The sequence below is a fragment of the Pelobates fuscus genome, chromosome 2 (assembly GCF_036172605.1).
Source record: "Pelobates fuscus isolate aPelFus1 chromosome 2, aPelFus1.pri, whole genome shotgun sequence".
In the NCBI taxonomy this organism is placed as follows: domain Eukaryota; kingdom Metazoa; phylum Chordata; class Amphibia; order Anura; family Pelobatidae; genus Pelobates; species Pelobates fuscus.
The window spans coordinates 141,087,659-141,113,117 of record NC_086318.1 but is presented as its reverse complement, the minus strand read 5'-3'; the positions used below and the strand labels follow the sequence as shown (position 1 = coordinate 141,113,117).

The following is a 25,459-nucleotide window of genomic DNA, read 5'->3' as shown; positions in this document are numbered from 1 at the left end:
TGTTCTGTTGCAGATGGGCAATGAGTATGTACAGACCCTGGATTAAAAGAGCTTTCTCAGCAGACACAGTTGGTAAAAGCTGAGAGGGCATTGTGTTTTTTTTTTCCACAATGAAGAACAGTCACTGATGCTACAGACTAGATGTAAGGAAAAACTTTGTTCAATTCAGTATGAAATGGGTAAGGGGTGGACTGGGGTGAAATTCAGTATGAAATGGGTAAGGGGTGGACTTTTTCCTTCCTTTTTTGATAAATCCCCTCCCTATTTGCCCAAATGTATTTCGGAATGCATTCAGTAAATTAAATTCCAATGAGCTCAACCACATAAGAGCCAACATTTTGCCGTCCCAAATTCATTTTATGTATTCATTATTTTTTGGACAAAGTGGGTTGACTAAAGCAAATATTTCTGATGTGCTATAGTCACCTCAAGTCTATAGCCAATAAATTTATATCAAATATGTTTAATGTCAACATGGTCCATGTTCAGTCAATCTAATCATGTGAAATTCTAGATTTACTTAAGTCTAATGGAAATCCTATATAGAAAGGTGTACCAAATAAATAGGGCAATTACATTCTCATATTTACACATATTAATGGCTGCCGTTGTTCTATTAACAATGTTAAAGTAAGCAAAATTACATGATACTTATACATTTGGCAAAAAAACAATACCCCAAAATATTTCTGTTTGTGTTTAAGCAGAATGAACATCAAAACACCTCCCCTCAATTGATTACGTGTACAAACAATTTCACTAATCAATTACTAGACATGTGCAAGTCATTTAGTTCCGAATGGCAATTGGGATGAATTTCGAGCAATTCGGACATTCGGATGCAAATTGCTGAAGTGCCAAATTGCCGAAGTTCCGAAGCACAGTATTGCCCAAGTACTAATATACCAAGTGGAAGAATGTTACAATGTATACAATTTTAAATAAAAAGTATACAAACATAGCCAGGATTCAGCTGTAAACATTTGCAACACTTGCACAAATCAAGTAACATACATTCATATAAAATGTAAGTTACTTAGCCTGTCAATGGAATGAAAGAAACGAATAAGTAGATAACTCCCTAATTCCCACGGTATTAGGGAGCTAACAACTAAAAGCTGAGCGGCAGGTGGGGGCCCTAAATCAGAATAAGGGGGGCTATTGTCCTCCCCTCTGGCCCCCAACCCTGAGCGGCAGGTGAGGGCCCTAAAGAAGAATAAGGGGGGGAGCTATTGTCCTCCCCTCTGCCCCCACCCCTGAGCGGCGGGTGGGGGCCGTAAATATCAATAAGGGGGGTACCTATTGTCCTCCCCCCTGGCCCCCACCCCTGAGTGGCGGGTGGGGGCCCTAAAGAAGAATAAGGGGGGGACCTATTGTCCTTCCCCCTGGTCCCCACCCCTGAGCATCGGGTGGGGGCCCTAAATTAGAGCCTTCCCCCGCCCCGGGGAGGACAATAGGTCCCCCCATTATTCTAATTTAGGGTCCCCACCCACCGCTCAGGGGTGGGGGCAACAGGGGAGGACAATAGGTCCCCCCCCCTTAATGATATTTAGAGCCCCCACCCATCGCTCAGGGGTGGGGGCTGGATGTTTTTTTTTTTAACAGTGAGCAGCCACAGGCTGTCGAAGTGCTGAAGTGCCGAACTGAACCAAAGTGCCGAATTCCCGAAGTTCCGAATTGCCAAATTCCCGAAGTTCCGAATTGCCGAAGTCACAAATTTCGGAATGCCGAACCGAACCAACAATTTTCCCCATGCACATCCCTATCAATTACATCACTTAAAGGGAAACTAGGCAGTAGAGATGGGATCTAAATTCAGGACTTTCTCACCAAAATTGGCAAGAAGTTGGGAGACATGCAATTGGCTGTTTTTAACCTTAAATCTGTGATGTAATTAAAAATTCCTCACAGGCAACATTTTGTTTTTAACCTCGTAATGTTGTGCCCAATGTCATGATTTAGGGCATGGTTTTAGCACAATAATAGTTTCTGTTTTCAGTTACTTTACCAGTAGAAAAAAGGTCCATAAAATTTAGATTGTGAACACTTTGATGATCAATGCCAGATTATAATTTGTACAAAGAAAATCAAATGTGGCCCATGGTATGCCCAATGATCCTGGAATGTTCATATAATGAACAATCAAATTGTGACAGGTTTATCCCATGAATGTAATTTGCTGTGTAAAATAGAATGTCTAATGTATCATACCTGATTTCCTGTTCTTCATCTGTTAAACCTAATCCAAATTTCGTGTGCAAATCAGAGCAGGAGAGGCTTTCATCCAGAATCCTTTAATGTTAGAAAATATAGTTTGAGAAAACGCTTTGTAAGCTGTGTTGGTCAAATTACATGTTTTTAAATAGTTGATATATACTCACCCAACTTTTTTAAAGGTGTTGTCAGAGGTGTCCCAAACATAACGAACTTTTTGCACGGTTATAAAGCGCACCTATTGTTATAAAACCATTCGTGACAATCTGATTCACATGAAGTAACACAAAGGTTTCATCCTATAGACCAGGGATGGGGAAACGTTGGCCCTCCAGATGTTTTGGACTAAATCTCCCATAATGTTCTTACAGCCATAATGCTATCAACGCATCAAGGGAGATGTAGTCCACAACATCTGGAGGTCCACAACATCTGAAGGTTCCCCACCCCTGCTATAGACTATGGCTCTCAGGCGTACGTAATCTGTATACATGGCACATATGGAGGCAATACAGCTTGTAAGTTGAAGTTGTTGATATATTGCACACTGATAGCATGGGCTCACACTTAATGAGATATATAATTGTAGACATGCCAACTTCCTAAAAACACATAGGATATATTGTTTTGAAACAGTGCTTTTATTGGCTAGTTCATGGTTCTGAGTTAATTATGCATCACTCCTAATTAAAAATGTCTGCAATTATTGTCAATGTTCTTGTCAATAAAGTGAACATAGTAAAATAATGACTGATAGATATATTTTTTTTAAAACTGCAAACACAATTTTATACTTTGACACCTTTTAGTAGAAATATATATATATATATATAGCTATAAAAGTAAGCCTGCAACCTTCACCTCTGAGTGCATGTCATTAAGTAAAAAAAATAAAAATAATAAAAGTAACAATTATTGAAACATGGAAAACATATCTACCTTCCAATTTATTATATAGATAGCTGTTCAGGGATAGGTACCTTTAGTAGTTTTAAATATTTTTGCTAATTATTTTAAAAAATGTCTGGAGTTATTAAATAACTGGAGATTACACAACATCCCGTATCTAAGTTCAGAAAAGTTTATAACAAATATTCAACCTAGTATGTACTGCGATATGTTCAAATATCCTGTTCATGGTTAATTGTAAGAAATCGTATTAGTTTTGGGAAGAAGATTATCAAAATGTCATCACAGTTTTGCAATGATGTCTGTAAATAGGTTTAATATCCAAATTTTTAAAAATAGACAGAAGGCTAGAAAGGAAAAACAAAAGACCGTAACAGACGCACAGTAAGGCAAACATAGTGTTCCTCTGACATAAAGATATTGTCTGGCTACCCAACCCGATGATTAAAGGGATAAAAAACCTCTTTCTTGCACTGAGGTCTCTCTCTGCACTGGCTCTGTCTCCGCCTTCTCTAATGTTGGCAATGTGGGGATCCTAATGTGCATTCATACTCGTTAGGCCTTCCCCATAGGAAAGCATCAAATCAATGCTGGATGTTCTCATACAGAGCATGAGGACATCTAATGTCGTATCACGGAGTTAAACTGTGTGAAAATGCACGAAGCGCCTCTAGTGGCTGTCTGGCAGAAGTTAAAACTTTAGCTGCTCGGATTTACAAAATAATATTGTTGAAAACACAATAGAATATCATAGTAGGTAGAAACCTAGACTTTTTGATTTTTAAAGAAAATTAAATGATTGATATATGCTATGACTAATGGTTTCTTCATTTGCCATGATTATAATCACAATACTGAAAAAGTGAAAATCAGTTTAGAAAGATGTGCAAAAATACTTACCTTGCCACGTGGTCTCATAATAGATTTGCCTATAATGGAGTTTTGATCAGTGATGATGTCATGAACGGGCTTTCCAGACTTCACACATGGATGAACCACTATCACATTCTTTTTAAAGCACTGTTTAAGTTCATTCTGAGATACAACATTAAAGATATAAGACAGTATACTTTAATGAGTTAAAATTCCAATACATGCTCAGTTACTGGTGTAAAACATATCAATGACATATTTTGATATGACATTGTCAGCAAAGTATAAAAAAAAACCTGTATATAAACAAAAACGAAAAACACTTGCACATCCACAACTCAATTACATATATCAATTAAACAATATCAAACACATAATTGAAAAACTTTACATCAGGCTTATGTACATTTCAATGAAAATGTTTTGTTAAAGTGTACAAACCTATAATGCAACATACAAACATCGTCAAAAGGTACATCCAATTAAAGACAACACCTCAGTTACCAATACCCTTAAAACCTCTGTAGGATGTACATCATATAAATGTTCGTTCTATCTCAAGATAAGACAAGATGCCTGAAATTCTGCTGCTGTTGAGGTTTCCAGGGACACCAAACACAAATGCAAAATGATGAGGTCTGAAGTAAGTCTAGAGCACCGGTTCTCAAACTATGTGCACACAGGGGAGCCGCAAATGATGTTCCCACAACTATAATGATAGCACCGGAAACTATGCTCCCCCCTGCCAGCTCTGCCGGTAGTGGTTATTGTGCCTGGACTGTTTCTTTAAATAATCTACCAGTGCCACTCCCAAGACTAGAGGGGCCCAATATATGCCGCAGCGCTGTACATAAATACAACCTAGAAAATAGTTTTGACTTGGGGTGACTTGGAAAAATATTGAAATATTAAGGGCGCCTTGAACCTAAAAAGTTTTGGAACACTGGGCTAGAGTGTTCATAGAAAGGGTATTTGTGCTACTGAAGACCTAGTTCAGGTGTCTGGCTTGTAAAGGTAGAGCACTATAATATGATCTCAAAAAGGTATTTTGCAATCACAATTGAATGTTGGGGGAGGGGCACTATAGAAGCACTATAGAAGCACACTAGTTTGTGGAATACAGGTTTATATTCCTAACACTATTGTGTTCCTTTAAAAGTATTGTTTTTGTTTTGTAAATTAACCCCTTAAGACCGCAGCCAAATGTACAAGTTGTGAACGAAACAAAATGTAAACAAAACCTGGCATTTGCGCTATATGTCTGTCCAACCGTAATTCACCTCTTTCATATTAAATGCACCCCCCATTATTATATATCATTTTATTCAGGGGAAACAGGGCTTTCATTTAATATCAAATATTTAGCTATGAAACATAATTTAATATGAAAAAAATGGGAGAAAATAAGATTTTTTTAATTTTTTTAGTTCTACATGACATTTTAACTGTCAATGTCATAATACTGTTTGCTTTTACTGCAATACAATACACATATTTGTATTCAGCAAAGTCTCACGTGTAAAACAATACCCCCTATGTTCAGGTTTTATGGTGTTTTTGGAAGTTACAGGGTCAAATATAGCATGTTACATTTGAAATTGAAATTCGCCAGATTGGTTACGTTGCCTATGAGACTGTATAGTAGCCCAGGAAATAAATTTACACCCATAATGGCATACCATTTGCAATAGTAGACGACCCAAGGTATTGCAAATGGGGTATGTCCAGTCTTTTTTAGAAGCCATTTGGTCACAAACACTGGCCAAAGTTAGCGTTAGTATTTGTTTGTGTGTGAAAAATGCAAAAAAACGCCAATTTTGGCCAGAGTTTGTGACTAAGTGGCTACTAAAAAAGACTGGACATACCACATTTGCAATACCTTGGGTTGTCTACTATTGCAAATAGTATGCCATTATAGGGGTAATTTTCATTCTTGGGATACCATAGGGTCATAAAGGCAACGTAAGCAATCTGGCGAATTTTAATGTGAAAAAAATGAAACACAAGCCTTATATTTGTCGCTGTAATTTTTGAAAACACCATAAAACCTGTACATGAGGGGTACTGTTGTACTCGGGAGACTTCGCTGAACACAAATATTTGTGTTTCAAAACAGTAAAAAGTATTGCAGCAATAATATTGTCCGTGTGCTGTTTGTGTGTGAAAAATGCAAAAACCATCACTTTTACTGGCGATATCATCGTTGTAATACATTTTACTGTTTTGAAACACTAATATTTGTGTTCAGCGAAGTCTCCCGAGTAAAACAGTACCCCCCATGTACAGGTTTTATGGTGTCTTGGAAAGTTATAGGGTTAAATATAGTGCTAGCAAATTAAATTCCCTATACTTTCGGCATGGGTTGTCAGGCAGTTCCCGCTAATTGTAATTAATTAGGATACCTAATTATGTAAAATTATTACATAAATATATGTGTAGAATTAATATATGTATATATATACATATGTGTATATATACGTATATATAGAAAATAGATATCTCCCCTGCACTCACGCTTAAAGGACAGTCCAATGCCGGGCGCACCACCAGAGCTCCAAATAATGTAGAAAAAACAGAAGGGAAGGCTGCTCTCCGGACTTTAAAACATAAAAATTTATTCAATTATCATTAAAAAACGACCAACGTTTCGGTCCCCGTTCGGGACCTTCCTCAGGGTCAAAAATTAGGACAGCAGAACAATGATTGTTCTGCTGTCCTAATTTTTGACCCTGAGGAAGGTCCCGAACGGGGACCGAAACGTTGGTCGTTTTTTAATGATAATTGAATAAAATTTTATGTTTTAAAGTCCGGAGAGCAGCCTTCCCTTCTGTTCTTTTTATACGTATATATATATATATATATAATTTTATTTAATATTTTTATTTATATATAGGTATATATATAGTGATATATACGTATATATTTATGTATATAGATATATATTATTTCGTTCTACGTATATTTTGATATAAATATATATATATATATATATATATATATATTAATATCACAATACAGTTAGAACGAAATAAAACACATCTATATATTTTTTTATATTTTATTTTTAATAATTTTTTTATTTTATTTTTTTACGTATTTACATATTTATTTTTTATATTATATATAAATATATATATAACAATAATTATATATATATATATATATTTAATCAGTATCAGTCTACGTGTAATTTGATATTAATATATATATATATATATATAAAATTATATATATTAATATTAAAATACACCTAGACAGTGTATGTGTATGTGTGTATATGTGTATATATATACTTAGATCATATATATATATAGTATATATATGATCTAAGTATATATATATATTTTTTTACACTTATTTTAAGTTATTTTAAATTGATTTTCAGCCAGCAGGGGGACTAACTGTCATTACAGTTAGTCCCCCTGCTGGCAATGCACCAGCCAGCTATCACGGCCATGTGATTGTGAGGTCCTCGCAAGGACCTCACTCTCACATGGCCCGGGGGGGCTGAAGAGGACGGAGGTGCCGCGGGGGGCTCCCTGGGAGTCCCCCCAACCGCGATCGCCAGCGTGGGATCGCCGGCGACCGGGCAAGTAAAAAAAAAACGGAGGGCGTACTATTACGCCCTGCGCGTTTAGAGCCGCTTTAAAAAGGACGTAATAGTACGTCCTCCGGTCTTAAAGGGTTAAAGCTGTCCTTGTGCACAAATGCAATCACTGACACATACATACACACACACACACACGGTGACCCATGCAAAGATAAATTTGCTGACCCATGCAAACTGACACCTACTGACCCATGAGGACTGACACTCAAACTGACCCATGCAGACACACACATACACACACCACACACACTGATCTATGCAGTCACACACACACACACTGACCCACACACAATGTTCTATGCAGTCACACACACACACTGACTCATGCAGACACTCACTGACACAAACACACACACTGATCCATGCAGATACACACTCTGACACAAACACACACACTGACCCATGTAGACACACACATGCTGACCCATGCAGGCACACACACACATTGATCCATGCAGACACACACTGGCACACACACACACTGACCCATGCAGATACACACTGATCCATGCAGACACATACACAATGACACAAACACAGACACTGACCCATGCAGACACACACACTGACACAAACACACACACTGACCCATGCAGACACACACACACACACACACTGACCCATGCAGACATACACATAATGACCCATGCATACACATGCGCACACTGATCCATGTAGACACACACACATACTGACCCATGCAGACCCACACACTGGCTTATTCAGATACACACAGGGATACATGCAGACACACACACACACACACACACCCACACTGACCCATGAGGACTGACACTCAAACTGACCCATGCAGACACACACATACACCCACACACACACACACACACACCACACACACTGATCTATGCAGTCACACACACACACACACACGCATTGATCCATACAGACACACACACACACACACTGACCCACACACAATGTTCTATGCAGTCACACACACACTGACCCATGCAGACACAGACACTCACTGACACAAACACACACACTGATCCATGCAGATACACACTCTGACACAAACACACACACTGACCCATGTAGACACACACATGCTGACCCATGCAGGCACACACACATTGATCCATGCAGACACACACACACACTGGCACAAACACACACTGACCCATGCAGACACAAACACACACACACACACTGACACAAACACACACACACTGACCCATGCAGATACCCACTGATCCATGCAGACACATACACAATGACACAAACACAGACACTGACCCATGCAGACACACACACACTGACACAAACACACACACACACACACTGACCCATGCAGACATATACATAATGCACCATGCATACACACGCGCACACTGATCCATGTAGACACACACACACACATACTGACCCATGCAGACCCACACACTGGCTTATTCAGATACACACAGGGATACATGCAGACACACACACACACACACACACACACACTGACCCATGCAGACACATACACACTGACACAAACACAGACACTTACCAATGCAGACACACACACTGACACAAACACACACACACGCAGACACATACACACACACACACTGATCCATACAAACACACATACTGACCCATGCAGACTCATTCTTACCTTGATTTCATATATCAGTTTAATGTTCCCACACTCCAGGCATCTTGTTTGCGCACTGCAGGCTTTTAGAGAGCACCTGGTATCCTGCCACACCCCTCGTCCGCCCCACTTCCTTTTATCACCGATTACAGAGCAGGGGGCGGGAACGAGTGAGAAGTGCACCCGGTGAAGGGTGTACTGGGACACTCTCTGCCGCCCTGCCCCACTTACTTTTATAATCCCTCCCTCACATGTCACATGCACAGTGCAAGGGAAGGGAGCCCATGGATGCTGCATACATGCGCTACCTCATAGAATGGGGATCAAGTGCAGCCAGGTGCCAGCCAGGAGGTAATTCAGCACCCTATAATAACGGGTGTGCCGCAGCTGCTGGCATCCTGAATTTGACTGTTTCTGGTCATATGGCCAGTTTTAAAACCTGTTACTGGTCTAGCTGCCCGGACAGGCCCAGACACTATTAACTGGAGATTTGCTTGAGGCGCCCCCCAGGAAACTGCCTAAGTGTCCTAATGGAAGCACCAGCCCTGTGTGCAACCATACAAGTAGCCTCCAAGAACATATGTTTGGAGGCTACTTGTGGGTTTGCATAAATGGGATGCTGTTAGTGATGTGTTCCTGTATGACGTGTTATGTTAGAATTAATAGTTTGTCTTGTTTTACCTACAGCGCTGCAGAATATGTTGGTGCCATATAAGTGATTGTAATCATTGCATTTGTTTATAAGGAGGCTGTATGCAGTATTACTATGGTATGAAGGCAGGCTGCATGTAGTATTGCATTTTTAGAGATGCTGCTTGTGAGACTGTGTGCATACAGTGAGGCTCCTTCTTGTTTTGTGTGTGTGGAAGGGGCTATTTGAGTCTGTGTGTGGGGCTGTAGTATATGTATGGGAAAGACGTTGTAGCAGGCATCTGGGTGATACTGGGACTCAATTGTGTTTGTTTGTTTGTTTGTATAGGCTCTTCTGTGTATGGGGCACACAGAGGCTGCAGTATGTGTGTGAGGAGGATAGGGGCTGCAGAGTGTGAGTGGGGCATAGGAGCTGTAGTGTGTGCAGGGGGCATAGTGGCTGTAGTAGGTACAGGATGGAATAGGGGATGTAGTGGGTGCAGGGGGGCATAAGGGCAGCTTTTGATGCGTAGGGCATATAGGCTGTAGTAGGTGCAGGGATGTATAGGGGCTGTCCTGGGTGCTAGTAGTTGTAGGGGCTATAACAGGTGCAGGGAAGGTATGGGTGATGTAGAGGCTGCATGGAGTGATGGGTGTGGTAGTGAGTGCAGAGAGGCATAGGTGCTAGAGTGAGTGCGGGGGCTTTAGGGGCTGAGGGGAGAGATTGAAGCAGTGGTGTGTAGAGGGGTACATAGGTGTCGAAGTGGGTGTAAAAAGAAATAGGGGTTCTATAAATATTTACAAGAAGCATGCCCTGTCACAGCCAGACATAGGCTTATTTTCATAGTGCTCACAATAGAGGTACCACTCTGCAGGAGAGGAGGTAGCAGGCCGAAAGTGATGTCACTTTCCATCCTCTGACCCCATCTTCTCCCCCATTAAGAGAATCATGGAAGATCATGAAGAAAAGTAGGACTGCTGCCAGGTCTCACGAGAGGGTTACTTACAGTGGATTAGGTTGCAGGGCAAACCTACCAAGCTATTGCTTGAATATGTGTAATAATGGCTTTCTAGCTGGGTAGATCTCTTATCTCCCCAGCCAGAGCATGGCTTTTCAGTCAGCATGGCCCTTGACTGTCTCGGGCCCTCTGTCCATGAACGATCTGTCCGCATGTTCAGTCCACACCTGCACATACATTTGATTACAGTTGTAATCAAAATTATTCAACTCCCATTGAAAACCAGGTTTGTTGTCAAAATTTACAGACTTTCAGATGTTTGCAATGAACAAATCAAACAAAAGCAATTGAAATAGCTCAACACCATTAATGCTTCAAATGGTTTCCCCAAATGCAACTGAAAATGCAACTTATAATGACTTTTCCAGTCTCAAAAGTATTCATGTTTCTGTTTTTGCAGATGACATAAAACTCTATTAACTAATACAATGTGAGCAAGATATTACTTTGCTGCAGAGGGATTTAGACAGACTGGGGGACTCGGCGCTTCAGGGTAAATAATGCACAAGCTACTCATACCCTAAATGGTAGGGAATTAGGGATAACAACACATGAGAAGGATTTGAAAATTGTTGTAGACAACAAACTAGGCAACAATGTGCAATGTCAATCACTCATGGTCATGCCCCTTAGCCAGCCCCTCTGTGTGTCATGCGTTTAGACCGAAAGAAAGAAAATGAAGTCTAAGACAAAGGAGATTTTTTTTTACCATAAGAACAATAAGGATGTGGAATTCTGTGCCTTAAACAGCAACTAGATGCACACTTGCAAAAACAAAATATTCAATTATATACATTTTCAACTGTAAGGCAATAGCTCCAATGACTGACTGCCCTTCTGGGGTCAAGAAGGATTTGTTCCCCAGTTTGTTGCAAAATTGGAAGTGCTTCAAACTTGTTTTTTTTTGCCTTCTTTTGGATCAACAGCAAAAAAACAGATGTGAGGAAGGCTGAACTTGATGGACTTATGTCTCATTTCAGCCTATGTAACTATGTAACCCCCTGAATAGAATCCCTCAAAGCTGCACAAATATGCAAAACAGTTGTTGTCTGAAGTACACCTGATGCAACTAATTAAGGGTTTCATTAGTTGTATAGGTGTGCCTGAGCTGGAACACTTTAAATACCTGAACTGTCTAGGGGTTTTATGAGTGTCATGTTTAACTGCATGTTAGAAATATGGCAAAAGAATAGTCCACAAAGTTAAGAGAAGAGGTCATCACTCTTCACAAGCAAGGTACAGGATACAAAAAGATAGCAAAGACACTGAATGTTCCTAGTGGCAGCATTGGGAGTAAAGTACGCAAGTTCAAAGTTGAAGGAATAGTGGTAACATTACCTGGACAGGGCAGAAAAAGGAAGCTATCAATGGATGCAACAAGATTTCTGAGTAGGCTAGTTGTGAAAAAACCCTTGAGTGACTGCAAAAGACATGCAGCACTGAGGTGTCAGTGGGCACAGTAAGGTTTGCATGCCAGAACTCCAAGGCGTACACAACTACAGCCCAAAAAGCACAAGGAAAGCTCCAATATGCTCAAAATCATATAAATAAGTCACAGCTGTTTTGGGATTCTGTTCTGTGGAGCGAGGAAACAAAACTGGAAGTTTTCCTGGTTTATGGATTTGTGGTATGTCTGGAGAAAGAAGAATGAAGCATATGCTGAAAAGATCACTTTGTATACAGTTAAGCACGGTCATGACTCAGTGATGCTTTGGGAGTGCTTTGCTTCCTCTGGCACTGGAAGCCTACAGCATGTGGACGGCAATATGGATTCATTGAAGTATCAGTAACTCCTATAAGAAAACATCACGCCATCTGTGAGGAAGCTGAAGCTTGTGTGTCATTAGACCTTCCAACAAGACAATTATCTCAAGCATACCTCAAATTCCACCAATATTTGTTTGCAGAAGAAGCCCTGGAAATTTCTACAGTGGCAATTACATTAACTGAATTAAACCCCATAGAAAATCTCTGGTGGGATTTGAAGAAAACCCCAAGAAAATTACTTAACTGGAGGCCATGGTCTAAAATTCCTTAGAAAAGCTGCCAGAAGCTCATGTCTGGCTATGACATTTGTTTGCAGCAGGTCATAACAGCAAAAGGGTGCTCTACTAAGTACTAAAAATGCTTGTCATGAAGGGGTTGAAACATTTAGAGACTGGAGCAGTCATTATAAGATGCATTTTCAGTTGAATTTAAAGAATTTGTTGTGTTGAGTTATTTCAATTGCTTTTGTTCGCTATATTTATTGCAAAAAGCTGAAAGTCTATACATTTTTTCAATAAACCTGATTTTCAATGGAGGTTGAATAACTGTATTTACAATCGTACTTGAATATATGCTTCTTATGTCTGCACTGTCCTGCTATTAAATTCATGAAACTCACTTTAGTTGCCCTTTTTTTTGGTGGGGCAGCATTGGGCATCCTAGAATTCTGACATGTAAATCTAGCCCTAACCATGCATAAGCACAAAACCTGGTTACAAAATGAGTGGATGTCTACACCAGACAATAAAGCACGGGTATGTTTCCATCACCTCACATTCCTTTGTGCAAATAGGTGTTGTTGATTAGTGATTATGAAGCAGTCTAAGTTTACGTGCAATCACAACACAACAACAATATACATATATATATATATGTATATATATATATTTAATTTAAGTGCATAATGTCAGTTAAGATGATCATAGATTTTTTTTTCAAATCTTGTTTGTAAATTTCAGGAGTCTTTCCCACAGACTCTGGTGCTGGGTTCAAGACTATTTTGTTGCAACCCCCACCCTCACTCAAAACATACAGCAACAACTTTGTGTGTCTCTTTCTACCCCCAGCCCTTTTGTGTGTATCTTCCCCCCAACTCCTTTGTAGGTATCTTTCTACCCCCCGAGATGTGTATCGATTTGCTTCCCTAGCCCCTCTGTGTGTCTCTTTGTTCCCCCCTGCAAAACTAACTTTGAAATAGGCTATCAGAATTAAAAAAAATATTAAGTTATAAGTGTAAAGTCTTCTTATTAATAACCCTTTGCTCCCCTCCTCACCACACGCACCTGCCAGAGTAACAAATGGCAGTAGATTTACATCATCACCACAATCACTTCTACACTGCCAACTGCCATAGACATGAACACCTACAGAGCAGAGGTTTTACCTGGCCCCCAGTTGCTCTCTTAAATCTCCATGTTATTTTTTTTTTCTTCTCTTACCTTGTGAATTTCATTTGTACGATGAGTCCCGTTCATGGACAGGCGAGCTACAAAAGAGTCCATCTCCTGGACATACTCTTGATTTTACATAAGAGCCACTGGAGGGTGTACGCAGCCTGACTGGATAAATATTTATGTGCCTCAAATCCCAATGCTAATTTTGCCTGTGTACACTAAAAAGCATTAATGTAGAGTGCACTTTCCTAATTGTCAGACACTTCCACGTGGAAGCATGTACCTTTCATATACTTATACATATTACTTTATCTGTGACGCATGCTGTATAATTTTTATTGTTTAACTTGGGCTGTGCCCAACCCTATTTTTCTTACATGTGTATTAATGTACCATCTCTTGACACATTATTTTATACTTGTTTCCTTTAACATGAAAATAGAAATAATGAATGAAAGAAAGACAAAGAACGAAAGAAGGAAAGAAAAAAAAGATAGAAATAAAGAAGAAAAAAAATGTATTTTTATTCCTGTGTCACTTCACTAAGATTTAGAGTTTAGTGAATAAACTCATGAATATAGCTGTAATTTGACTTTTATATCGGAACTCAAATTGTATAATCACAGGATACTGTCATTAATTCTTCACATGGCATATCATAAGATATCAAATATTGTTTTTAATCCAATTTTTTAGTTTGTTGTTTTGATACAATGTCACACGGATCTTTCTCCCTTCCTTTCTCTGAATATACAAATCCTGTATTGCAACTACAGTATAGTTCCTCAAAGTATGCTTCCTCTTTTTACAACACAGTACTGATGTAATTTAAGGTCACCAATGATGTTAACCAGCAAGAGATTTTAATTTAATAAACTCAATATGACATTACATTCAATAAAATCCATACATCACCAAAAAGTGGGTTCTGAGAAAAATCCCTAGGATTTTAATGATGTGTACCTTACATTGTTGTGGTTGGAATGTAGTCAGAAATATTGATAGTTATAGTCAGGGTCGGACTGGGGAAAAAATCCGACCTGGGCGTTTTTTAAAACAGCGGCTCATTGAGAAGGGAGCGGGGCCTGAGAGGGGTGTGTTTTGTCATCACCAATGGCAAGCAAAGTGAGCATGTTGGTTCAATGCCCTTCCAGGGCAGCCCATGCGCAGATCCTTGGTGAAGAGCTCTCACATGAGAAAAAAGCCCTGTATTTGTTCTGAGCAGAGCAAGTAAATGTATTAACATGCTTGCACTGTTTTTGTTTGTGACTTGTCTCTGGTGTCTCCAGAGGACAAAAGGGCAAGGAAAGGGTATTGTGCATGTGTTTGGAGCCTGCTTGTGGGATTGCATGTATGTAAAGTGTAAGGTGTTTTGTGTAAATAGGTCGGTCTTAGTTATGTTGAAATATGTGTGGCTAGGTGCTGTAGAGAGTGAAAAAAGTCTGTGTTTGTATAGGATGTAATAAGTGTGTGCATTGTGGATAGAGTATATGTATGTGTAGGTGATGTAAAGAGTGGTATTTAGGGAATGTAGTGTGTTTGCTTACAAGGAATCTAGTGTGTGCACACAGGATTCAGAGTGTTTATGCCAGAAATGTAGTGTAGTGTGTGTGTGTGTGTGTGTGTGTGTGTGAAGGGTGCAGTGTGGCAGTGTGTGTGTGTGTGTGAAGGGTGAGGTGTGTGTGTGTGGTAGAGGTTAACACAGTGAGGGAGTTTAAGCATGCATGGTATAGGCATAAGCCTATCCTAGATATAATAGACTATTGAAGAATATTGGGCAGACTAGATGGGTTGAATGGTTCTTACCTACTGTCACATTCTATGTTTCTATGTTTTTGCAGTAATCACTGTCTTTTCAGAGAAAACCAATTATTTACATTACAGCCTAGGGGTACCTCCAGGTCCTTCCTGGGTCAGTGCTGCATAATGTGCAGCACTGCCATTGAGTGTCTCCACCCTCTGCATGGGGACACCAAACTTTCCTCATAGAGATGCATTGAAAAATTGCATTTCTATGAGGATATGCTGATTGGCCAGGGCTGTATTTAGCTTGTGCTGGCTCTGCCCCAATATGTCTCCCTGACAAACTCAGCCAATGCAATGCTTTCTGTGTGAAAGCATTGTGATTGGCACAGGCATTGCTTCTGGTGATGTCAGCCAAGCAGGAAGATCAGGGGTAAAGCCAGCAGCAGCAGACTGGAGTAAAGGTAAGATTGTGCTATATTTAGAAGGAAAAGGGGGGCCGGGAGGACTAGATGGTGGTTTTAACAATATAGGGACAGGAATACATGTTTGTGTTTCTGCCCTGTATTTTTCCTTTAGGTTGTATACTTTTTTATTTATTAATAAAAACAAAAACAAAAAAGAAGGGAGATGTCATATGTAAGTGCCAACCAAACACATAGCAGTATTCAAATTGTGGGATGCAGCCTCTCTGTTATTAACAGTTATTTTTACCTCTCTGCTGTATTTAATAAACTGATATCCATTTACCTACAACTGGCATCCTATGAGTTACTGGTACATACGATTCAATAACACGATAGCAAAACATTAAAATCACTATATTTTATGGAAGGAGTTGGCTTGCTTGGACCCCTTCCATTATGCCTATCATTAGAACTGTATCCTGTTTCATAAGTATTGTTAAAACTTACAGTTTATACAGAAACACAAAGTGCTAAGTTGTTAAGTTCTTTTTTAGACCCCAGGTAAATCACCAAACACGTCTTTAAACGGTTTTACGACTTACACTGTGAGGGCACCAGGACATTTTTCTATCAGCTTAAATTTGTTGCCCTGTAATCAGCTGTTAGGGAATAGTAAAATAAGGTATGACTTTAGGTTCAAATCTTGAAATAAAATGAAAGTCCTGTTTTCCAAATTCTCATTTGGTTATCCAACTTAGTAAAGAAAATACTAGGATTCTCATACTCACTGTGGTTCTGAGCATTATAATATTAGCTTCCTCTAAACTGCAGGGGGAACAGCAACACCAAACTTCCATTTCTGGCTTCCAGTAGAAAAAGAGGCGAAGTAAACCAAGGGTAAATATATATCCAAAAATACACAAAATTTGTCTCCATCTTACTGTTTTGTACCCAAACATATCCTGTTAAAAAAAATTTATAATTCAATATTAAATTATTTGTGTATTCATTATTTTTCAAGGAAAGTAACATTGAGATTTTAAAACACTAGGGGTCAGGGGATTCTTTGGAGTAGAAAAAGGTACATTTGTTGATGCCATGTTGTTTGCAGAATAAAATAATAAAAGATAGTGGCACAAATACTAATGTGACCAAAATCTATTACATATATTCAAATGCGTGGGTATAATTTTTATTGTATCTTACTGACTATTTATATTTTATTGAGAGCACTATTGTTGCCTTTTATTTTGTCGTTTAGGTTCCCCACACTTTCATCATTAAGCACACTCACGTCATATACTTTAAGTGGGGATTCTACCACTGTACGGTATACACACCAGAGCTGGCTTAAGATCTACGAAACGTAAGTGTAACCCTATTATTTCACTGTCTTATCTATACCCAGTGAAACTTAATGCACTATTAGCCTCTTCACTTCTTATCGCCCCTCTCTGTATATACAGACATCTGCGAAGTGCAAGGACGACCATCCTCTGGCTCTAAAGACCCTATTAATCTCAGGTACGTATACAAGACTTTTGGAAATATATATACATATATCAGCAGCCCTACTCTACCTTTATGCTACCAGTCTTTGATATATTAAGATTTGTCTTGATTTCAAATATCTTCTAGGTTGCACAAACAAATACAATGGTACATAAACATAAATAAATCCGTACTAGGATTTAACTCTGAAATGTCACAGTACAAGCTGAGTTCTCTACATCTAGGATACATTTTAAAGAGCGATAGTGCACAAGTTTGCAAGGTTGTACCGCTCAAAAGGACTAGTGACATTAGATGGGGCACTTCAGAAGTCAACACTAGAAGCAGACTGAATGTGTCTCAAATAAACTTAAACTGGGCATTAACAAACAATCTACGTTCTACACATGTCCAGGTGTAATCAAAAGCTTATCAAGATAGCTATCATTTTCAATGAGTCAGTCTGTGCAGTGGTTAAAGAAGTTGAAGGAACATTATACTGCTGCTGTACTGAATGATATACACTTACCATTTACAATAAAAATGTGTTAGCCAATACCAGTAGTTTACATTTTTAATGTTGACAAAATATTTTTTTTATTATGACAATTATCTGGTGGAGCGTTCACCTAAGTACCTGACAAGACATTGTTAGTGTAAGCATTACAAGATAGGAACCAAAACCTGAACAATACTGTGTGTGACATCACCTCCCTTTATAGCATCATACCCCACAAAGTGAGTATGGAAGTAGTCAGATATTTTTTAAATCTGATTTTAAAACTGAACAAATTGAATATATTTTACAGGGTATATCCTTAAATTTAACAAATAACTTCTTTTGGATCCAGGAGACAATTTACCTCCAGATATGTGGAATGTCAATGGGCACCAAGTTCTCTCCCAGTTATGTCAATTTTTTTATGGTATACTTGTGGCCAAAGAGACCTTGCCACTGTTTTTTGGAGGGGCCTGTTTGCCAGCTTCCTGCCCTGTGACTATGGCTCCTGTAATTAATTTTGGGTTAAAGACTCTGGTTGTGCCTCTTGGACTTCTAACAGGAACAATTAGAACTTTTGAAGCAGCACTTCAAACTTCCGAACTCCTGAAGCCATTCGAAGTGCCATTCGACCACATGGCGGTGGCCATCTTAAGCCGTGAGTACAATGAGCGGTGTTTGGTTGTCGAGTTCATGTAACTCAAATCAGACACTCAACGGGGCGAACACCGCTAAACTTTACCTTCCATGGATGTTCGGCTATTCGAACGGGAGTCAAACGGCGTTCGGTAAAAATAAACTCATGAGCAAGAGACATACACCGACTTTATCCACGAACGGCTACGTTTAGTATTTCGAACTGTACTTCAAATCCCCAAAGTCGACCGGCCGCACAGCCTGATTCTCTGGAACTGTTTTGAGCATGGGACCATGCATGCGGTCGGTCAAAATATGACTTCCATAGAATTCTTGAACCCCTGAACTGATCTGGGTGATTTTTGATATGTTGGTCACCTAGATCAGGGTTATCGGGGATGTAACAATTGTGGGGATATTATGTGTTTTGGGGTACTTTTGGGGTTTTGTAAAATATGTGGTTTTCTGCCTGGAGATAATTGGATTGATGCAGTATCTGACTCAATTATCTCCCAGGCAGAGGGGATGGATTGTATGTTTGTTATGGGAGTGTCATGCATTTAATCACTGTTCTTATTGGTCTGTGTCTTTGTGTTGCGGTCCCCAACAAGGTCCATGCGGGCGTACACCTTGCATGGGAATTGTCATAAAAGGCCAGTGTGGCACCATTAAAATTGAGTTCCTGTTTACCCTCAACACAGAGCCTTGTCTCGTGCTTGTAGGGGGAAGCTATACCTGCTATAACCCTGTTCTTGGGATTGCTCTTAGGAGTGTTATAATCACTGGCTCTTTTTAGAGCTGTTCCTGCTACACTCTCTAGAATAGGAGAGATTTGCCCACTGGAAGCTGCATCCTGGTCTTGAGTCAAGGGTGGGTAGAGGACGGCGAGTTCCCAGCCAAGCTGTAATGCTGGACGTGGGGACTACAGTGCTGATGGTGTCAGATGGAGTGCTTGGAGTCCTCGGTGAGCACCTGGAGCATCGGTTGGCGGAGACACCCTTTCAGGGTGGCAGGCGGTCCTTCACAATACTGAGAAGACAGGTTTGTCTATCAGGGACATTCCTGGACATCCAAATTTGGTGTTCTAGCACCATTTCATAGATGACATATTTTTCATCTGGTCAGGCACTTCTATAGATTTGAACCTCTTCCTCAAATACCTATATAACAATCCACTGAGTATTATTCTTCCAAAATTAGCATCAAAAAAATTACATTTTAGAACCTCACTACTTAAATAAAGGATTAAACTATAAAAACAAAAAGCTAGTTTAAAATGGTGGATGCAAATAGCTACATCAAAAATAAGTTACCACCATAAACTGTGGCTCAATAGCGCTACTAAGAAACAGATGCAATTGTACAGAAAATACATATAATGGATATGAAACACTACATAAATAGGGACTTTAAAATTAGAGATCACCTCACGGTTCTCAAAGCGAGTGATCTATGTGCTCAATTGCCCGTGCAATATAGTGTATATTGGAAGAACCATCCGCATCTGGATGGGACTGGAGACAAACACTGTTTCCCAACATTTAAAATCGGTCACAATCTTTTGTGCATTAAAATTTATAAAAAGGGATTGGAGAGGAGGGGATAACTTCAATATTTCCACTCTAGTTTAAACCAGGAGTTCGAGATGTGATTTGTTTTTAAATAATCATTTTAAATATATAATTTCATTTATTCAAAAAAATAGAGAATTATTTTTTATAATTTGTCATTTTTTTTTAAAAAAAAATGTAAAAATAATTTTACTAAATAAAAGATGAGACGAGCTGGAATTAGGAAAAAGAAGAGAAAGATAGAGGGAAAAGAGAGAATTTTTTTTCTCTCTTTTAGGACTACCACTCTCATCATTTTGTAGGCAAGATTTCACTCTAGATTTTTTTTGGTACTATAGCATGATTGTACCTGAGATTGTATTGGTGCATTTTAACCCTTTAATGGTACATAGAGGGTTAAAAAACGCATTATATGTTACCATTATGTGTTCACATGTAAATATGTTTATATTGTTTAGGTCTCGAAAATGTATTTTAATAGTTTTTGTTTTTTATTATTATTGTAATATAAGAGTACAGCATCATCAGAAGTATTATAGTTGATTTTTTTTTTTATAAGGACTAAGGACTACATGATTAATGGAAAGCACAATCTGTTCCAAGCACTTTACTGCAATGCAATCATCTGGCAATGGAACACTAGATGCGCTTCCAACATCAACGACACAAATATCATCCAGTATAAGCAGCAGTGGAATGCAATGATGCATTCAATTTTACCCCGGAAGTGACGTTACTGCCGTTATGACGTTATGGAACTGGAACTGTACTCCGTGGTATGCATGTGACGTACTGAAAAATTAGGAGAATGGACCAGAATAAAACTAAAGGTGGGCCTTTTAAAAAGAGAGATCTTGATGGACACACTTCATACCAACTAAGGAAGCGCTTGGATGAGGGATTTATTATTTTATACATATTTTTTTATTTTATATTAGTTTTATCCATCTGTCTTTTTTTTTTTATTAATAAAGGATTTTTTATCAATGTGACAGGATTCCTGAATACTTGAGCAAAATCCTTATGTGCATGCTGATAATTTGGAATCATGTGAGTGCATCCAAGTCTATAATTACCTTGCTCACATCCTACTGTGCTGTTCTATGGGATTTTCTCTGTCCATACAGCTCCACAACACCAACTAGAAGAAGGCCCTCCTAAAATTGACCTACTGTGCTTAACACTCGAGTCAAGTGCATATACTTATTTTTATGGGATTTCGTCCACAGGTCTATGTACTAGTGGTATTTTCAGTGCTCAGAATAATGAGTGTAATACAAATCTTTCTCATCCATCCAGTCTGTAGCATTTGTTACTGTCCATCAGTGTAAGAAAAATAGTGCTTTATTAGCTTATACCAACTGCGTCTATAGGAGTTCATGAAAGAGAATCACACTTTGTTTTTTGAGCTTATCTCCTGAAATCTTTGCAAAAGACTCAATGAATCATTATATTAATTAAAAATGGGGGATCATCATCAGCAGTTGGAATCATTTTAATTTGAAAAAAGAGGATTTAAAAAAAAAGGAAAGTAAAATGTGAGTAGGAAAGTGACAAGGACATACCACCTTGAGAAATTCAAAGCTTTCACACCCATCCAGTCTGTAGCATTGGTTACTGTCCCACTGTTATCATTGTAAGAAAAAACAGTCCTCTATGAGCTTGTACTAACTGCATCTTCAGAGGTAGCAGGCATAGCTACACTAAAAGACTTAGTCGGAAAGGATGAAAAAGATCTTGGTGGAGTAATGCATTGCTAATGGAAGGGTTGTATAGGTATTAGCAGTAGTAGTGTTGGTTTTGGTAGTGGTGGTGAATACTTGGAATGGATAATAACAGTGAGTGAGCTACTTGTGGCACTGGGAGCATATGATGTTTCAACTGAGTCCACTGAATGAGCTGACTCAAATGCAGAGATAGACTTAGACAACATAGAGAAAATGCAGTAAAAAATCCACAGCTGAAGAAAATACTAATGTAGGGCTGCCACTACTTCAGTACTCTGTTGTAAACCTTTAATAAAGGTTGTCTCCGAAGGCACCATCAAACTAGACTCTGCTTATATCTCCATTAGTTGCTGCTTGGGGGTTCTAGAAGGACAAGTGCTCGTTTTACAAGGTGATCTCCTGCTGCTAAATGTACTCAGTCTGTGTTTTAGGAAGCCCTGAATGCTTTACAAACACACTGCTACTAATTAGGCCTAGCTGATTGTTCTGCACCTATAGAGTTTGAGTCACCAATAATAGCATAAGGCCGATAAAAAAACCCATTATCCTCCTAGGTTGAGACTCAGATATAATGAACATACTAGTCCTGCAATATTGAGGCTGAATACTGCTGCTTAGTGGTGGTGTTGATGGCAAAGGCTGCAGCAGAGGTGTCAGTAACACTCATAGCCAAGGAGACTTCAGCAATACTCATGGCGATACTCAATGAAGAAGTGTTAGGGCCATGACTGAGAAGCCATGGCACTACTGCTGCTGGTGAGGAGCACAACCTCTACACTGCCTCACTTTCTTCATCTGATGTACCAGTGCTGATGGGTAAGTTTTTATTTTTACTACAAATCGGGATATGATTGTGCATTGTGTAAACAACACAATTTTTTTTAAAGGAACACTCCAAACATCGTGCTGAATCAAAGTTGACTTGTGTGGCACTGGCTGGCTAAGCACAGCAATAACCTAACTACTTCACTAGTCTCACTCTCGGGTCAATGACACTTCACATGTCCCTCTACCACACAGCACTAAAACAAAACCCTGTCTTCAAGATGAACTACAGATACTTCCAGACTACCCGATCAATCACCTTGCCCGTGTCAAGCCTGAGTTCCATTAATTGTGTTTTACTCTTGTTTTGCAAAATCAATAATTACAATTAGTGATGTCTCGAACATAAAATTTTCGGTTCGCGAACCGCGAACGCGAACCTCCGCAAATGTTCGCGAACTGGGCGAACCGCCATAGACTTCAATAGGCAGGCACATTTTAAAACACACAGGGACTCTTTCTGGCCACAATAGTGATTGAAGGGGGGGGCCATAATGATAGTGGGGGGGACCTACTGTCCTCCCCCCGGCCCCCACCCCTGGGCGGCGGGTGGGGGCCATAAAGATAATGAGGGGGGGGACCTACTGTCCTACCCTCTCCGGCCCCCACCCCTGTGCGGCGGGTGGGGGCCCTAAAAAAAACAATAAGGGTGGGACCTACTGCCCCCCCGGCCCCCACCCCTAAGCAGTGGGTGGGGGCCCTAAATACTAATAAGGGGGGACCTAATGTCCTCCCCTGGCCCCCACCCCTGAGCGGCGGGTGGGGGCCCTAAATACAAATGGGGGGACCCTAGTCACCCCCTCCCCCCCAAAAAAAAATTATCCCCCAACCTACCCGACTCACCCTAAAAATAATGAGGGGGGGACCTTTAACTAAGAACCTGTAAAAAAAATTAGAACAAAACAACTTACCATTCGATGTTTACTTTCTTCTAAAATCTTCTTTTTTCAACCCCAAAAAAGGCCAAATAAAAAAACAAAATAACCGACGCAATAAAAAAAAAAAAAAATCCATCTTCACCCATGGAGGGCTCCGCGCAGACTGAGCTCTGCAGGGCGGGGGATGGCTTATAAAGCCTTGCCATGCCCTGCAATTAGTTAAAGGTCCCCCCCCTCATTATTTTTAGGGTGAGGGGGTTAGGTAGGGGGATCATTATTTTTTTTGGGGGGGAGGGGGTGACAAGGGTCCGCCCCCCATTTGTAATTAGGGCCCCCACCCGCCGCTCAGGGGTGGGGGCCAGGGGGGAGGACATTAGGTCCCCCCCTTATTAGTATTTAGGGCCCCCACCCACCGCTCAGGGGTGGGGGCCGGGGGGAACAGTAGGTTCCCCCCTTATTGTTTTTTTGAGGGCCCCCACCCACTGCTCAGGGGTGGGGGCCGGGGGGAGGACAGTAGGTCCCCCCTCATTATTTTTATGGCCCCACCCAACGCTCAGGGGTGGGGGTTGGGGGGGACAGTAGGTCCCCCCCTTATTGTTTTTATTAGGACACCCACCCACCGCTCAAGGGTGGGGGCCGGGGGGGGGGACAGTAGGTCCCCACTTATTGTTTTTTTTAGGGCCCCCACCCACCGCTCAGGGGTGGGGGCCGGGGGGGACAGCAGGTCCCCACCTTATTGTTTTTTTTAGGGTCCCCACCCACCGCTCAGGGGTGGGCGCCGGGGGGGGGACAGTAGGTCTCCCCTTATTGTTTTTTTTTAGGGCCCCCACCCGCCGCTCAGGGTGGGGGCCTGGGGGGACACTAGCTCCCCCCCTTATTGTTTTTTTAAGGGCCCCCACCCACCGCCCAGGGGTGGAGGCCGGGGGGAGGACAGTAGGTCCCCCCTCTCATTATTTTTATGGCCCTCACCCAACGCTCACGGGTGGGGGCTGGGGGGGACAGTAGGTCCCCCCCTTAATGTTTTCTTTAGGGCCCCCACCCACCGCTCAGGGGTGGGGACCGGGGGGGACATTAGGTCCCCCCTTATTGTTTTTTTTTAGGGCCCTCACCCACCGCTCTGGGGTGGGGACCGGGGGGGAAAGTAGGTCCCCCTTATTGTTTTTTTTAGGGCCCCCACCCACCGCTCGGGGTGGGGGCTGGGGGGGGAACAATAGGTCCCCCCCTCATTATTATTATGGCCCCCACCCAACACTCATGGGTGGGGGCAGGGGGAGGACAGTAGGTCCCCCCATTGTGATTTATGGCCCCCACCCACCTCGCAGAGGTGGGGGCCGGGGGGAGGACAGTAGGTCCCCCTTATTGTTTTTTTAGGGCCCCCACCCACCGCTCAGGAGTGGGGGCCGGGGGAGACAGTAGGTCCCCCCCTTATTTTTTTTTCAGGGACCCCACCCACCGCTCAGGGTGGGGTGGGTGCCATAATCCCCTATATAACAATGTTTGGTATTTAGTGAAAATTCCCCTGTATAACAATGTTTGGCATTTAGTGAATATTCCCCTATATTCACTAAATGCCAAACATTGTTATTTAGCTGAATATTCACTAAATGCCAAACATTCTTATACAGGGCAGCTTCCGAATGAATCTAAAATGGATGCTGTCCAGTAG

At 40.7% G+C, this 25,459-nt stretch overlaps 1 protein-coding gene across 1 annotated transcript in view; it reads right to left on the bottom strand.

Annotated features, from left to right (window-relative positions):
- LOC134586877 (probable cation-transporting ATPase 13A5) overlaps positions 1 to 25,459 on the bottom strand; it is a 145,596-nt gene that overhangs the window by 109,137 nt on the left and 11,000 nt on the right. Inside the window, exons 2-5 of the mRNA XM_063442780.1 lie at positions 16,955 to 17,128; positions 4,024 to 4,158; positions 2,382 to 2,452; positions 2,212 to 2,292 (exon numbers count right to left, since the gene is read on the bottom strand). Coding sequence (XP_063298850.1) covers positions 2,212 to 2,292; positions 2,382 to 2,452; positions 4,024 to 4,158; positions 16,955 to 17,128 — 461 coding nt within the window. The remainder of the gene's footprint in view (positions 1 to 2,211; positions 2,293 to 2,381; positions 2,453 to 4,023; positions 4,159 to 16,954; positions 17,129 to 25,459) is intronic.